The sequence below is a fragment of the Melanotaenia boesemani genome, chromosome 1 (assembly GCF_017639745.1).
Source record: "Melanotaenia boesemani isolate fMelBoe1 chromosome 1, fMelBoe1.pri, whole genome shotgun sequence".
NCBI classification, from domain to species: domain Eukaryota; kingdom Metazoa; phylum Chordata; class Actinopteri; order Atheriniformes; family Melanotaeniidae; genus Melanotaenia; species Melanotaenia boesemani.
Genome location: NC_055682.1, coordinates 17,348,645 through 17,364,911, shown reverse-complemented (window position 1 = coordinate 17,364,911; position 16,267 = coordinate 17,348,645). Strand labels below are relative to the sequence as shown.

General features: G+C 36.3%; 2 protein-coding genes across 2 annotated transcripts in view; both read right to left on the bottom strand.

Annotated features, from left to right (window-relative positions):
* Positions 1-11,759, bottom strand: part of cdh16 (cadherin 16, KSP-cadherin) — a 31,445-nt gene extending 19,686 nt beyond the window's left edge. Inside the window, exons 1-6 of the mRNA XM_041990113.1 lie at positions 11,728-11,759; positions 11,514-11,612; positions 8,308-8,442; positions 7,896-8,052; positions 7,427-7,585; positions 5,332-5,528 (exon numbers count right to left, since the gene is read on the bottom strand). Of these exons, the coding sequence (XP_041846047.1) occupies positions 5,332-5,528; positions 7,427-7,585; positions 7,896-8,052; positions 8,308-8,442; positions 11,514-11,612; positions 11,728-11,748 (768 nt within the window). The 5' untranslated portion in view covers positions 11,749-11,759. The remainder of the gene's footprint in view (positions 1-5,331; positions 5,529-7,426; positions 7,586-7,895; positions 8,053-8,307; positions 8,443-11,513; positions 11,613-11,727) is intronic.
* An 810-nt stretch (positions 11,760-12,569) lies between these two features.
* rrad (Ras-related associated with diabetes) lies at positions 12,570-15,452 on the bottom strand. Its single transcript, XM_041984821.1, has 5 exons — positions 15,365-15,452; positions 14,727-15,117; positions 14,067-14,140; positions 13,740-13,944; positions 12,570-13,527 (listed from the first exon to the last, which is right to left on the bottom strand). The coding sequence occupies exons 2-5, from the start codon at positions 15,097-15,099 to the stop codon at positions 13,250-13,252; spliced, it is 930 nt and encodes a 309-aa protein (XP_041840755.1). The 5' UTR covers positions 15,100-15,117; positions 15,365-15,452; the 3' UTR covers positions 12,570-13,249.
* Between the last annotated feature and the right edge of the window lie 815 nt (positions 15,453-16,267).

Here is a 16,267-nt window from a genome sequence, read left to right as displayed (position 1 = left end):
ACTACTATTTATTTACATGACAGAAAGCCAGCTAAATGCTATGACACTGATGGGGAACAGAGAGCACAGCCAAAACTAACGATGCAGGCTGAAGGGGAATTTCCACTCAGCTTTATAACCCTTGACAGAAAGCTGTGCAGCTCAGCAGAAGAAACCAAGTAGCCAGCAAACAGCACCCAACAAGGATAAGAGCCTAGCTGTAGCACAGCTGGTGCACACTCCATGCATATGAATCTTCTCATGTAAGTGTCACACACACCCCCTACCTTGTTTTAGATTTAACTGCCCAAATGCAAGACTGTTATATATACAAAGGCACTCCACACATCTGGTTGCATCTCAATGTTATGGTGTGTTTTCAGACTTTGGAACTTCAAAGAAATTAGATTAACGCTCACTTACTACTCCATATAAAGTTACACAGAAAAAAAATCTATGAAATCATCTGTTCTGCCTTTGCAGTGTTTTAGTTGGAAGAGCATGTTCTGTCTCCCTGATAGCCGGAGCTTGAGCTAATGTAAACAGCAGATTGTATGTGTGCGTGAGCTTGTGAACACTGTGAGCTGGATGGGAATCAACTGTTGGATTACAGAAATCACCACAATGCCCTGCATCAAACCACAACTTCAGAGACATTTGAAATATGAAAGCAGAATATAAATCTATTTGTTGTATGAATAAAAATATTTTATTATTAAATTTAAGATGATTAGATAATCTTCAGATAGATTATAAACGACAACTCACCAGTTTATAGAAATAATATTTACAAAATGGGAAACAACAAAAATAATTACTGACAATAATCAGCATTTAATAATTCAGTCTTTTTTAATGTAGACAATATATGAACACTGAAATGAAGCAGAGGCTTCTCTACTGGCTTCAGGAAAACATTAAACAAATCTCCAAGTAACATCTGTTGCTGACTAAGAGAGACTGGTGGAAGCCTCAGTGTGTTTTGTCTGATCAGCAGGGCATTAGATGTATCTCAGCAGAAATGAAGGGAAAGAAAGGGTTTAAAATTAACCCGCAATCTGTAAATACAACAATATGCCTTAAGAAGTGAAAGTTACAGGCCACATACTTAGAGGTGGCTTATATCTTTAAATTTCTAAACAAGATCAAAGATGGAAAAAGAGTAAAGATTGACCGAAGCAAATATTTTGGCACCATGCATGGTCAGATATCACAGCATATGAGCATGTTTTACATCCATTTATTTAGCTTATTTTCACCTATTCTTAATAGAAAAATCTCCCAATCTTTCTTTTTTATTATTTTTATTTATTTATGTTACTTATTAATTTAATCATATACTTAATAATTTAAAAATCACACATTTTTGTAACTTTTTCAGTTTTGTTTTTAATGGTTTTGTTTCACCAAAGCACGTTGTTTTCATTAATGCCTTTATTTTTACACCCTTGTTACACTTATTTGTGCTAATTGGTTTTAGGTTTATTTGATTTCCCACTTGTAACATTTTCAGCTCCAGTGTTTTCCTCATGAGGATCCTGTATGCCAGGAGCTTTGCCTGCTTGGTCTGCAGGGTTGTTGCCATGGGGATGGTTATAGTCTGGTTGGGGGGTTCAGGAGTGTGTGCCCCCCGGCATGCACAGGTCTGGGTTGTTCCTGTGGTGGCAGCCTCTGTAGTCATGGTGACTCCTAGTTGTATTTAATATATAAAACACTTTGTGCTACTCATGTATGAAAAGTGCTTTTTACATAAAATGTGATTGATTGATTGATTGATTGATTGATTGATTGATTAATTGATTGATTGATTTTGTACACGCACTCATGTATTTTCTTTTGGTATGTCCACTTTTTTTTTCTTTTGCATGAGGATTTGAAGTCAGAAGACTGTACCCATCCACTGGGATTTACTCCTCACCAATGTTTTCCCTTTTTAAACTGCATTATTGTCTGAAGAAACACACACCTGATAATTCTTTCCTCTCTTTCTTACTTGCTTTGGTGGAATAAATTATTTTGATGCTTTGATGAACCGAGTTGTTGCTTAGATAAAAGGTATTAGTTTGAGGAATCATAGTTTTGAAGTTTGTGTCTATTGGTCTAAATAAGCTAATTAAGTAAATGTTATCAGAGTTCAAATTTCTTGGGGTGCTTAATTTCCTGCATCATGCTCCTTACTCTTCCAATCTAAAATTGTTCTATGCAAAAATATTACACTAATAAGCGTCATTGCAACCAGTCTGAGCTGTAAGAAGCTGAGAGGCTCTGCAGAGCTGATAATAATTTTCTACTGATTTGTCACGACAAAAGACAGCTTTTCATATAATATGAGCATTTGGTGAACTGTTACCATAAAGTAATTCTTGAATTTAATTATGCTGCTATTAATAAAATGACATCACCTCTGATGACTAATGTCTCCTGAAGTGCCATGTTGACACAAGTAACACTGAGCATTGTTCATGAGGCTTTGGCGAAGGTCTAGTCAGGCTAAAACTAAATCCACAACAAAATAATCACATTTCACACAAATGCATAAGTGACAATTGAATGCAGTTAAAAGCTTTGACTCATTCATTCACAGGCACTGACGTCCCTCACCCACTAAGCCTCAATACACTGTATTAAGTCTTTAAGCTGGTTGCATTGCATCATCAAAGTTTTAGACCATCAGAAACACATAAAAAGTGACAGACTTAAATTACCGTCCATAGGCCCATGTTAAAGCATAGCATGTACCTGGATGTAATATTTAAAATATACAGCCAGGGATTTTTGTAGTTTATTCATTTGATTGAATAATCAAGAAAAATGATCAGAGCAGCCAACTTGACCCATTTTCTGACATTTCCTCCGGAAGGTGCAGAAAATCTGGAAAGCATCAGATTGATTTCAGCCTCTGAAACACCATGCATGGTGTGAGAAGAAAGATACAACATTTGTCTCAGCTGAGTGGATATGTGCACATAACTGCTCCATTTATACTAGACAGTGAGGGAGGTGGGATCCACAGAGTGGTTCTGTGAACATGACTATCTCTGCATGTGTCATAACAGCAGTTAGTCCCACCACCCACTGATCACAGCAGTGCAATCACTGTGTGGGCAAAATGAGGCTTCCCCCAAGTATGCACAATATCAAGCTAATCTGGTTTTGTGTGATTAAGATTCTGAATGAAGACTGCTGGGAAACTGTAAACTAACTGGTTTTTGAAAATATCAATGGACAGTTTTTTCTATCTTTTTTTTTTAAAACACTTTTATTTAGATAGTAAAGCAAATATACAGAGAAAATCTGTGTTTCTAGACAGTTTTATTTATAGTTAGACACAGAAGAAAATTCTTTAATTTCAAATTATAAAAATAAACATGTATACCAAATAAAAACTACAACAAATACAACAAAAGGTTCTTTGTTGTATTTGTTGTAGTTTTTAATTCGCAAAAATGATTGAATGTGCCCACACTTGTGAATCCACACATTTTCAGTGGGTGGAAAAGGATGTTAGAACAGGAGAGATGAGAGGCTGAGGGCGAGTGCGGGGGAGGTGGGAGAAACAGGAGGTGGGGGAGGTTTTGTGCAGTACCTTGTGGCCACAGCGACAATCAGAATCGGCACAATGCATTTATGCATTTTTTTGTATATATATATATATATAACCTGCATTTGTTGCATTTGTTTATTGAACAACAGAGTATACACACACACACACACACACACACACACACACACACACACACACACACACACACACACACACACACACACACACACATATATATATATATATTGTTGTTGTTGTTTTTTTGTTTGTTTGTTTTTGTTTTGTTTTTTTTTTTCACCATGCATATGTAAATTTTTAGAAATTTCCTTTCAAAAGAACAACTCCTACCTCAAGGTGATTTATTTCGCCATGTCTTATAAAATCTCGGAGGGCTTTTGAGTTATTTATAGAAATGTGGTTCTTATGACTAATATTAGTGAGACCAGGGACAGACACAAGCTTAGTCAACCTGAAAGCTTTACACATAACTCACATTGCATTGCCACACTTGTAGAGGGCAGTTAATCTATAAAAAGAAAATGTTTATTTTTAGTGTAACTCAAGGGGCAGATGGTATCAAATTTAATTTTATAAACTGAATTTTGAAATTCAATGGAAACTGTTGCAGCGTCTGTGGTGTAATCAATTTACCATTTTTTATTTAAACAGGCAACTAAAATTATTCTTCAGTTTTGATTAATTTGCCATTTATTTTTAAATTAGTGAGTTTTTGATATAGCTTGTTAAAGTCAGATGACTGTTTTTGTCAAATCCCCTCACAGTCTTGGGTGATACCTTCATATGTCTGACGTTTTGCTGCTGACAGAGCTTAAATGTGTTGTTTTTGCATTGATCAAAAATTGAGAGAAAAAAATTGTCTGATCATCCTAGTCTTGCAAGTATACAATGCATTTTTTCTCCAATTCCAAAGATAGTCACAATAAACATTGACCAAGTATTTATTCATTTTCAAACTGAACCATGTGGTTTTTGATCTCTTACCTGACTGATTTATTACCATCTAACCCAAATTTTACAATATTCCTCACATAATCCAAACCAACTGCAACTCACACAGAAATGAAAACATAATATTTGTGTATTATCAGTTTTAACAGTGTTTCACATGATGCAAAATCTAAGCATGTAATTTTAAAAAGGCAAACATATGTGTTCAATGATTTTGGAGCCTAGGAAATTTGATTTTAACATTTTGCTGTATGTTGTGCTTTAAGCCAAAGCAACTATGACATGTTTGAAAGTAATTAATAAAAAGCCATTGTTATTGAATAGGACCAGAAAGGGGTTTCCCCCTTTTACATTGGGTTTTACAATAGGATTAAAATAACACTGTTTGATTTAGATTCAAACACATTAGAATTTGTAACATATGCTTCACAATGAGTCGTAGTGAGTGAGTGATTGCAGGAGGTAAAGAGACTCAGTCAGGAGTCAGTCTGAGTCATAGCATTTGAAGAGCATCAATAATTTAGATCTGGTCACTTAGGCGGTCCTGAGAGATACTAAAACCAGAAAATAGCAAAGTGATGCCACTTTGCTCAGTATAGACTACTACAATTGGTTATTTTACTGTAATTTGATTAAATTAATTTGTAAAAAGAAAAATAAACAAAGAAAAATAACAAAAAGAATAATCATGTGTACACTTAGATGAACGAGAAGTTAAATGCAAAAGTATTTTTGAGAAAATCTATTTAAAACAATAAGTTATAAAAATAAAAATCATGAAAGAAAATAGAAATTAACATAGGAAATTATTGGATGGTGATCAGATTTCCCAGCCTCACCTGCGATATGGGTATGGGATAAGGGCCTGGGAGGTTCTCCTGAAGTCGCACAGGATCAGGCGATGCCCAGGTGTTTCCAGTCACCTCAACAGTAACGATGCCCGTGGTGAAGAAAGCATTCACCTTCCCAGCCATGTCCTTCACCATCACCAAGAGCTTGTAACGGCCACACATCTCAGGGTCTAGAGTAGAAGCTCCTGGTGGTCACATTGAAATGAATGAAAAAGAATACTTTAATTCAGAAATATTTGTTTTGAATTTCAGAGTTAATCTGGATGTTCCATGTTTTATGACATCAGTCTGAAAGAAACAAGTTCAGCAAAGAAAAAATTGAAAAACACAAAAGTAAATAAAGACATGCAAATACACAAAAAAATGATTTAAAAGCTAATGGTAACTTAAAAGATCTATGGCTAATCATCCCAGATGATAAATGTGTCACCACAAATAACGTATTAAAATGAACTTTTTCATACTTGCAAAGTGCAAGTGCAAACAAGGTGGATGCTTTTATTACATTAATGAAGAAATGACATGAAAAGCTTATGGTTTGGAAATCAGCAGTAATCTGGGCCAAATGGAAAGTCATCCAGCTCCTTTCTAACTGTGACAAAGGGAAATACCAGAGCTACAGAAATAGCACCAGCACACATAAATTTACTGTATTTATTTGTAATGTCTTTGTGCCTGTTTGTTTTAAAAGAATACGCATTAAATTTAGCATTGCATCTTAAATATTAATTGTAATATTATTAATTGTGTCTGATTCATTGTTTTATAAAATGCAGCAAGATTGAATGTGACAGTCTCACAGTGGGCTTTGCAAGACTAATTAGTGGATAGTTTTTTAAAGTTTTTTTGTTTTGAGGCTTGGTTTCTTAATTTTAATCTGTCTGTGATTAGTTATATATAACCTATAACTAATAACTAATATATATATATAACCTAACCTACAATAGGATATATATATATATATATATATATCCTATTGTAGGTTATGTTGACACATTCAGGAACCAGATTTAGCCTCAAGCTTGCTTTTGTGTGTAGTGTTTATAACAGTCTGACTAATGGTGGATTTATAACACTATATGTATTTATGATATTTCTTAATTTGACCAAATCCTATTATAGGTTGAAATCCTCTCTGTTATCAATAAAATGATTGCTTATTCCTCCAACATGGCACCCCAAAATGTTTTATTCATTGAAATTCAGCCCAATACCCAAGATGACATTTCTGGAGTAAGTGAAGAATAGAAATAGAGAAAGTGACAGAGCACACGAAATAACTAAAGGGTGAACAATGAACTGAATTTAATGGTTTAGAGAAAGCTCTGAGAAGAGACATGATGCTGATTTAGCCTTTATTAGGGGGTGCCAAAATGTGAAAATCTACCAACATTCAGTGGTATTAATGAGATCAATATTATGAAAAAGCACATGTTTCCAGTCAATAATATGAATAGGAAAGAATAGTAAGAAAAATAGAAAGTGCAAATAAATTAGTGGACCAAAGTCTTTAAAGGAAAGAGTTCAGATAATTTGAAGGGTGAACATGGATGAAGATAATTATGTTTCCACGGTAACAATCAAGAGAAGGCTTCATGAACAGAACCATAGGAGATTTACTACAAGCTGCTAACAGGCCAAGCTGCAGGTTGTAAAAAGAATTTAAAAAAGAGAAAATAAAAAAAGTATGTTTATGGTATGAAGAAGAAGACTAAATTATCACACGGCAAGGCTATAGGTGCCCAGCAGGTTCAAACACAAAATGCCTTGCAGAAGTGCTAACCATGGCACCACTGCATCACCCAAACGCTAAACATACAGGGAAAAGAACAAAAGAAAAAAAAAAGGTAAAAGGTTGACTGTCTTTCACCCACTGATCAATCAATTGAATATAACTGAATATAAACCAATAAAAATATGAGTTCCATACCGTTACAAGTTTTACTCTTTCACTGCACTTTCAGTTGAATTTATTTAACATATATACTCATTAGCTTTAAGGTAATGTAACAATTTGAGGGAACTGAACTAAACCAAAATAATAATACTAAATTTTCCCCTTCAGCAGTTTACTAGGACCAACCTTCTTCAGTGAGGGAAACTTCTCCAGTGATGGAGTCAATAAAGAACATCTGGCTGGAGGGAATCCTGGGTGTCTGCTCCATCAGGCTGAACCGCAGCTCAGCGTGGGCAGTGTCACGGTCATCACGATCCAGCGCCTCTACTTGCATAAATGGGATGCCTGAAAGAAACAGATGACACAGAGACAAAAACAACAGAATAAAATCTATCAAAGAAGTCTAAGCTTTTTAAAATTTAAATCCCCTACAAGATACATTAACTTCTGGATACAAACAGTCGAAACAGAACATGGGTTGTGCCTGGACTGATGTGTGCAAGTGAACGCAGTTTTTGAATTTTGAATGTTGTGAATTTTTTTTAATGCTGGGTATATTTTTTTTTCTTTTTTTTTTTGTTTGTATTGGACATATCAGGACAAATGTGATGTAGATAGAATAAAAGTGACACATCAGAGCTCAAGGTTCTTGCACCTTTGAGAAGCCCGAGTTGCACACTGCCTCTCATGCTCTCCTCTATGAATGTAGGTACATTGTCATTCTTGTCGATGACACACACTTCAACAGTGAAGCTCTGTCGATGTGCTGAAGTTCTGATGTTTGGAAGGACACCTGAAGGTCTGAAGGACACCTGCAGCATACAGAAACAACCAATGAGCTCCCTAGAATACCTTGCAGGAATCAGTTTGCATCTTCACACATCAATCTAATCACAATGTAAAGAGGGGAAAACATTTATAGAATATTAAGCATATGAATGACTGTAATATGAACACACATAAATACAATATATGTAAATTTTGAATATGAATTAGAATAATTGTAAATGAATGTGCTGATTAGCTATACACAAAAAACTGCCATCGCTAACACGATATTATGCTACCTGCAGAGAGTAAGATGGCTGTTTCTCTCTGTCCAGTGGTTTTATAGCATACAGAAACTGAGCATCAACCCCAAAAATCCCTTCATCGTCTCCTGTTAACAGCAGGTCAGTGTAATTACTTGGCAGGCCGTGGAGCTGTACAGATAAAAAACAGAAACAGACTCATCAGTTATTGTAGCTTTCAAGTAGAGAGCAATAAAGCAGAGGACGAGTAAGCAGAAAATAAAACATGGCTGTCAGCACGAGCATCAGTGGTTTGATTTAAAGCACAATTTTAACAGCAGCAGCAAAACTTTTTCCTTTATTTCTTTATTCTTTCACATTTTACGTTACTGGTACTCTGTCCTTCCTGTTATGTAGTTTTCTTTTCAAAAGCCAAATTTTTAAACTAAAACTTGATTACTCCATGTAGTGAAATGTTTAAAGAGTTTATACAAAAGCAGTCATAGATGATCTCTCCTTTCTGACATGACAAAGAAGATTGGAGACCAATTTCAAGTAAATGTAGATCTTGAGGGGTTTTGAAAATCCATTAATATTTAATGCTACAATAAAACTAATTCAGAACACCCTACTGACTTTGAATTTGCATACTGAGGTTTGGAACAGGCTGTAACTTTATCTGTTATCAATATTTGGTTGGAGGGCAATCAATTGGGGCATGTGCAGACCATGTTTTTGTTTATTATTGCCAATGAGCTGCTCTTGTGTATTGTTTTCTGCTCTTGTAAAGAAATATGCATAAATTTGGTGTCAGATTAGCAATGCTCTTTGTTTTATTCTCTGCATATGAGACTCAACATACTGCTGAGACCTTTCTCCCCAAAACTATATTTTATTGAACTGAATCGTTAAAAATGTTTAAATGATTTTGAATCAGAGTCTCTTAAGTATGAACCTAGAGACTCGGGTTTCATAGCTCTCTGAAATGTGCTTACTCACCATCTCAATCTTTTGTTAGAAATAATCCCAGATACATTAGCAAATGCTGTTTTCTGATTGTGTCCAGCTGGTTTAATATTTAGGGAATTATTTGTAAAAGACAAAGTGTGACTGACTAATTAGTTTTTAATTTTTTTTAAAACTTTATTTAAAGAGGGTAATCTCATTGAGAAACAAGGTCTCAGTTCATGAGTGATCTGTTTACCACTACTACAATACTAATTTGAATAGTGCATGCCCTGAATGTGAACACATAGGGCCAACGACTTGTCATTATGTCATCATCATGTCATTTTAGGGAGTCAGAGGTAAAAATTGCTAAACTAAACACTTAGGTTTCCATCCAAGAAGAAATTCTGGTCTGATGTGCATTGTAGCTGTGGTCGTATTTATGCCAAAGAAATAAAAATAATGGAATAAATAACTGGGGAATTGCAGCAGTGCATCACAACTGACAAGTCAGGAGTTATGATTGTGTTTTCCACCAGCAATTCATGATATCGTATTCCATGTTTGTAAGATCCATGTTGCACTGTTTGACTTGAAATCAACTTTGAGGATAACTGAAATCTCTCAGTGTGCAGGAGATATTTAAAAAGTACACAAAGACATAAACAATTTGTTTTAGTGTTTTTGTGATATTGGCTGACAATAAGAAAACATCAAATAATTTTTTAGATGTTATTGGAACCTGAAACGGAACCTGTATTCTGTCCAAATTATCAACATAACAATTACAGACCTGCAAAGTTGAAATGTTTTCAAGCCACATTACTGAACTTTGGCAGAGTTTCACACTTTGGCACCCCCTAATGATGGTCAATTCTGCATCCACCATGCATCCTGTCTCTTCTCTGAGTTCTCTAGCCAGTGACAGGCAGCTCAATGTTGATTCATGTCTTATCTCATGTTCTGTCACTTTCTCTCTTTCTTTTTCTCTTTCTTCATCCAATAATGTGCTCTTGTGTTTCTTTGCTGAATCTGTCCTGGTGCACATTGAAAATGGACAGTGTGTGGATATCCAGTTGCTGCCACGTGATGTGGTGCCAAAGCAAAATGCAGCTGTAATGTGATGCTCCAGGATGGACAAAAAATGTTGTGGAGTGCGGTTTCTAAGCTCGGGGACACTGCAGGGCCATGACAGCTCCAGGAATGTACATAATTAATATCAGTGTGCCATCAAAATGAGTCAAAGCCACATGTTGGTTTAAGGTTGTTGAGTTAAGTAGTGTTGTTTTGATGGTCTGAGAACTAGGTTGATTCCAAATACTGCAGCTATGAGTGTGAACACGCATCTTTCTGTGTTAACAAGGGGTGGACTGGTGACCTGTCTATGATCTAGCCTACCTCTTGCCTACTGTTAATTTGGAAAGGCTCCCATCAACCCAAACAGGATAAAAGTGAGTGCAAATAATTGATGCAAGGTCTTTTCAAAGCAAAAACACGTAGGCTAAAAACATCTGCAGTGCTTTTCTACTAAAGTACAAAATTGAAAAAATTTCTCATTCAAGAAATCTAAATAGGAGAACTCGTAAGTGGGCCCTTCTTTGACGAACAGAGCTCCATGAATAGGTTTTTACCTTGAACATCTCTGAATCAATTATTGTGTCCATTCCATTTATAACACAAAGTGGGATTATTATCCTCCATATTCGTTATTATCATGATGTGTTAATGACGCTGTCGCTGGGTCAGGCAAATAGACTGGGTATATGACTAAGTAACAAAAATTACATCACGATAAAGCCAATTAAAAAGCTATACACTCATCTGTTGCACAACCCAGACGCGTCTGACTGACATATATGAATAAAACACCCCAGCTGCCTCCGAGCTGCACTAAAAGCAGAGTCTGGGTCTGATGCCAGAAAAGCACAGTGAAAATGCCAATTACAGAGTAATGGTGACGGCAGCATGTTCGTACAGCTTCAACCTTGAGTGAAGAAAAAAGTAAAAAGTTTTTCATCATATTCCTTTTTACAAAAGAACTTTTGGGAGAAGAGGTTTTTTTTATCTTAATGGTTTAATCTAAACTTTTTCAGTCATGAGAATTTTAAGCTTACTGATGCTTGGCTGTAATTTACATTTACAGTTATTGTCAACCTGCATTTTCACTTTTCTTTTTTTTTTTATCATTTACTAATTACTTTGGTAGAATTTGGAAAAAACAAATATCAATATATTAAACATCTAATCTCTTCGATAAATGCTATAAGTGCAAGACTTACATTCATTTGTTGATTTCAAATAAACTAATTGCCTACCTTTGCTAGATACCATGGGAAAATACCATCATAATTTTCAGGAACACCAATTTTAACATTTGCACTAGAACATGGTACAAATGTGTGAAGAAATGCCAACTGTGAAACAGAATAAAAAAAAGTTAGTTTCAGTTAAAATGCCTTTTATAATCCAGTACATTGAACCTGCAAATGATCAAAATAAAATATCTTGGTTTGATATAAAACATCTTACAATGAAGGCTTTGATGAGCATTGATGCAGCTCCTCTGTCAGCCATGCGTCCTTATAAATGTGACACACTCACACTGTTTGAAAGAAAACAACAATCAACTAATTCTGTCTTGTTACTTATTCACTACCTTGTTTTTTTTTTCATATCTACAGATCTGACAGTTTAAATGAATAACCAGGTACAAAACAGTTTAAAGTAGCATCTCCAACCACAGCAGCACAAACAACAAATAATGAAAAATTTGAGTTAAAAATATAAATGATATTTATTAAAAATCAAGTTGTATGCAAAGAATATTTTATACAGGTCTTAATGTCTGCCGAGTTTCATCTAGATAAAACTGTTTAAGAATACTGAATAGCAATGTTTGGTGGTCACAGTAACGTCTTATATGTTCCATTAGGTACAAATTCAAGCCTCCAACGTGCAGCACCAAACTTTGAAAATAGTATCTCACCAAAAGCAGATGGTAATGATGATAAAAAAAAAAACACGTGTTGCCATTTACACAGCAAAAACTATTCAATTCTATAAAAATTTTGAACAAAGAAGTTCCATCTTACCTCCTCTGAATGTAGGTGTGCTACTTCTAGGAGCTTTGAGAAAAGTTTAAATTGGGTGGAAAATGGTGTACTTGTATGCTTTAGATGGATTAATGGTTAACAACTTCAGAAAAACATGCTTAACTACCTTGTTTCCTTCCTGTGAAACCAATGGCTAGTGGGGTCCCACTCCACTGATAGGATCATATGAATATTCATGAGACAACACCTACTTTCTCCTATAAACATTCTGCTGAATATGTTGCTGCAGGAATAAAGAAGTCAAGAAGTAATGCTTCATTTTATATTTTATTGAAAAAAGAAATCATTGTAAACAAAGAATTTCTCATATAAGGTCAAGGTTCACAAAACTTATATAACTTATTGCTTTACTCATACATTCACAATCTGAACTGGATGAGCAACACATGACAGAAGTTTTATCTAAGCTTTGAGTAGTCCTCATTAGCATGGCCAAGGCACGAACCCGCGCACCGCATTTCAAGTAATTATGACCCTAGATGACCTAGTAATGTGATCTTATAGCATAATGAGATGAATGTTGCATTTAACATCATTCATATTTATAGTATATACATCAATCTCCTCCAGTAAAGGAGCACAACAACCCAGCAAGGCAATCTTTGCAACTCGTTAGAATGAGACCCCCCCCCCCCCCAAAAAAAAAAAAAAATCATGATGGCAAAATGTTTAAGGCAAACAATATAACATAATAAAATGCTTGAAAAGCTTCATGCAGGTTATCACCATTATCATGATATGACTTCACAACGTCATTTAACTACATCCTTTTTGCTTTTGGTTGATGTCTAGAAACCAAAAATATATTCTGTACAGCTCTATTAGTCCTTTAGGATTAGTGTTAAAACACACACAGCATCTGGTCTTCAGAGGCCAAAGGGTAAAGCAAAAAAAAAAAGAAAAAGAAAAAAAAAAGTCTTTCTGTCCCATTTTGTTGCTCAGAGAACTGTTAGGTCATGGCAGGACTTTGATTTCTGCCTGAAAGCCATCTTCTTGTTCTTCCGTGCCACTATGCGGCCCAGAAAGCGTTTCGCCTTTTTTCCGATGCTCTCTCTGCGCCTGCAGTTGGCCATGCGTCGCGCGTTTTCCTCCTTGCTGTCTTTCCTCAAGCGAATCTGTCTGACTATGCCTTCGAATAGGTCCCGCACGTTATGATGGAGGGACGCGGATGTCTCGATGAACTTGCAGTCGAATACCACTGCACACGCACTTCCCTCTGCAATCCAGAAAACATGGAGAAGATAACATTAGAGCGATGTACAACTGAGAAAGTCTATATTAGCCCTGATTGATAAAATTTGAAAACTGGCGGATTCTTTAGCTTGTGGTGACATTTGCGTATAGGACCAACATGAATCTGAGAAAAAGCCAATTCAACTAACTACAACTAGATCTGTTATATTTCCCAGTTCATTAAAACTAACTTACCATCTACAGACACCTCTCTGGACCGCACCAGGTCACTCTTGTTGCCCACAAGGATTATGGGAATGTTTTCTGACTGCCTGGCCCGGCGCAGCTGAATGCGGAGCTCTGATGCCTTCTCGAAGCTCGATTTGTCCGTCACTGAATACACAATGATATAGGCGTCTCCCATCCTCATGCACTGCTCCTTCAACCATTGGCTGTTATCCTTCAGGACAAGAAAAAAAGGGTCCTCAGTTTTTGCACGACCAAACACCTTTCTTTTAAACTGCACTATACGTCAACGAGCATACACCTTATAAAAAATAAAATAAAATAAAAATCTCTCACCTGCTCCCAGATGTCATACAACACAATGGAAGCCTCCTCTTCATCCACCACAATAGATCTATCGTAAGTGTTTCCTGGTGAGAAAATTAAATACTGTGTTACATACTGACGGAGAGAAGCAACGAATCTTTATTCTCAATAGTTTTTGTTTTTCACACGTGTTGCTGCTTTGATCAATCAATATATTTATCATTGTCTGTGACTGAATCGTCTCTGGCCTTTTAGACTTTCTATTCAAGTAATGCTAATGGTTTGCTTCTGACAGATGTAGTATGCTACTGATGACAAGACGGCTGCTTCTCTTGAGATTAAAATAATAATAAATGCAAACATGTCCATATGTATAAAAATAAAATGGCGTTTCTTTTAAAATAAGTAGCCAAATTCATTCCCCATTCTCATATGCATATTCTGAAATACTCAAATCATATGTCTCAGTGTGTTTTGTGTGGTCAGATTTGGTTTTAAAATGGTTAGATGTCAGTCATTTTAAAATGCTGTCTTTAAATGTAGTTTTTCTTTAACATTTTTAAAAGAATTAAAATATCGTCTTATTGTGTCTTTTTCCAGAGATAATATTTAAATGATCAAACAATTACTTCAAATACAATGTGTCTTATGAGTGGTGGCTGATGACTCATTCTCAGCATCACCATTTACCTGTTTCATCGTAATCGTGACCGGCATCCTCCACTCCTCCGAAGACCCGAGCCAGGCTAGACTTGCCCACGCCGTGTTCCCCAAGGAGAACGACCTTATACACCTGGGAGTCAGCTTCGCTGCCAGTGGAGATCACAGAATCAGAGGAGTCCGACGCGCAACTGCCCCGGTGCTGCTCGCTCGGGGAGTAGGACGTGCAGCGCAGTAAGTTGGACAGCTCGTCGGTTTGTCCAGTCTGTGGGATCGTTGTGCGCAGGTCCCGATCGTCTACGGGCATGCTTCTTCTGTGTAGGTTGGGTAGATTCATGGGAAAGGGCACGCTTCCCCTCCTTTTGTCCATATTCCGCAGTTTGTCACCCTTGTTCAAAGTCATTGTGCTTATAATGATGATCTGTGGACAGATGCGCCGTGCGTAAAAATGTGATCTCAAGTTAAATCACATTTACAGAATGGATATTATTGTCGGCACATTATATGTGAAGAATAACAACATGGTTTTACAAGTTTTTTTCTTTTTTTTTTCAAAAGTCATCTAATTGGACTATAAATTGTCCACAAGACCACAAGCTGTATTACACGTCCAACAAAAACGACAAGCTTAGGCTTCAAATCTCCTTATTGGAATTAAAGACACTTACTCGGTGCTGGCAATTAAATCCAACGAAGGCAATCCAATAATCCTTGGTTTGAAAAGTGGCTGCAGCTGAAATGACGATTTTGCTTGAGTCTGATCAGAGTTGCAGCTCAGCCTATTTATAAAGAACAAGAGTGACGTCGGTAGGGATTCGCCCCGGAGAGTCACGTCTCCATTTATTATAGTGGTGCGTAACGGCAACATCATGCAGAGGAGGAGGGGGTGTATGACTGCAAGGGCTGAGGAATCTCCCTTCCGCATCGCCAAATGGAGCTCACTTCTGAGGGGGCGTCCAGAGATGAATCCATGAACAGGGAAAGCCCACTTTCAGCTAAATCATAAATATTTGATAAGAATAAGATAAGTTTAAACAGTGTTATATCAACCCGCTCGACTCATAGGTAGAAAGCCTGAATTACGCATAAGCTTTTCTTTTAAATATGATCACTTATATTGACCCCTTTCCAGTTTCACTGCCAAATTAGGTGAAGCTCGCTGCACAATATAAATGGAAATGAAATGATGTGCTACTCTTATTATAAATATGAGTATATGGGTAAATTTTGAGGAATCTCTTTTGAAAAACCAATTCATTTACCTGACATCGACATGCAAGCATGTTACAACATTGAAATTCTACACACGTATCATCAGATTATCATTCATCCCCATCTCTTTCAAAAATGAGGACGACGCTGCCACACCGTCACCCTTGTAGCTGCAATCTTTCTGTTGACTCATCTAATCTTGGTAAGGTTTGGTTTTACTGATCCAAGCCAGGAATGAAAGTCTTTAAAATATTTAAAATACCTCGGCTGTGTAGCAGGTTAATGAAAGAATATCAGATCAAGTTCGTGTTACTCTTATTTCATTTTTTTTTTTTTTTTTTTTTGCTTTATGACATTGC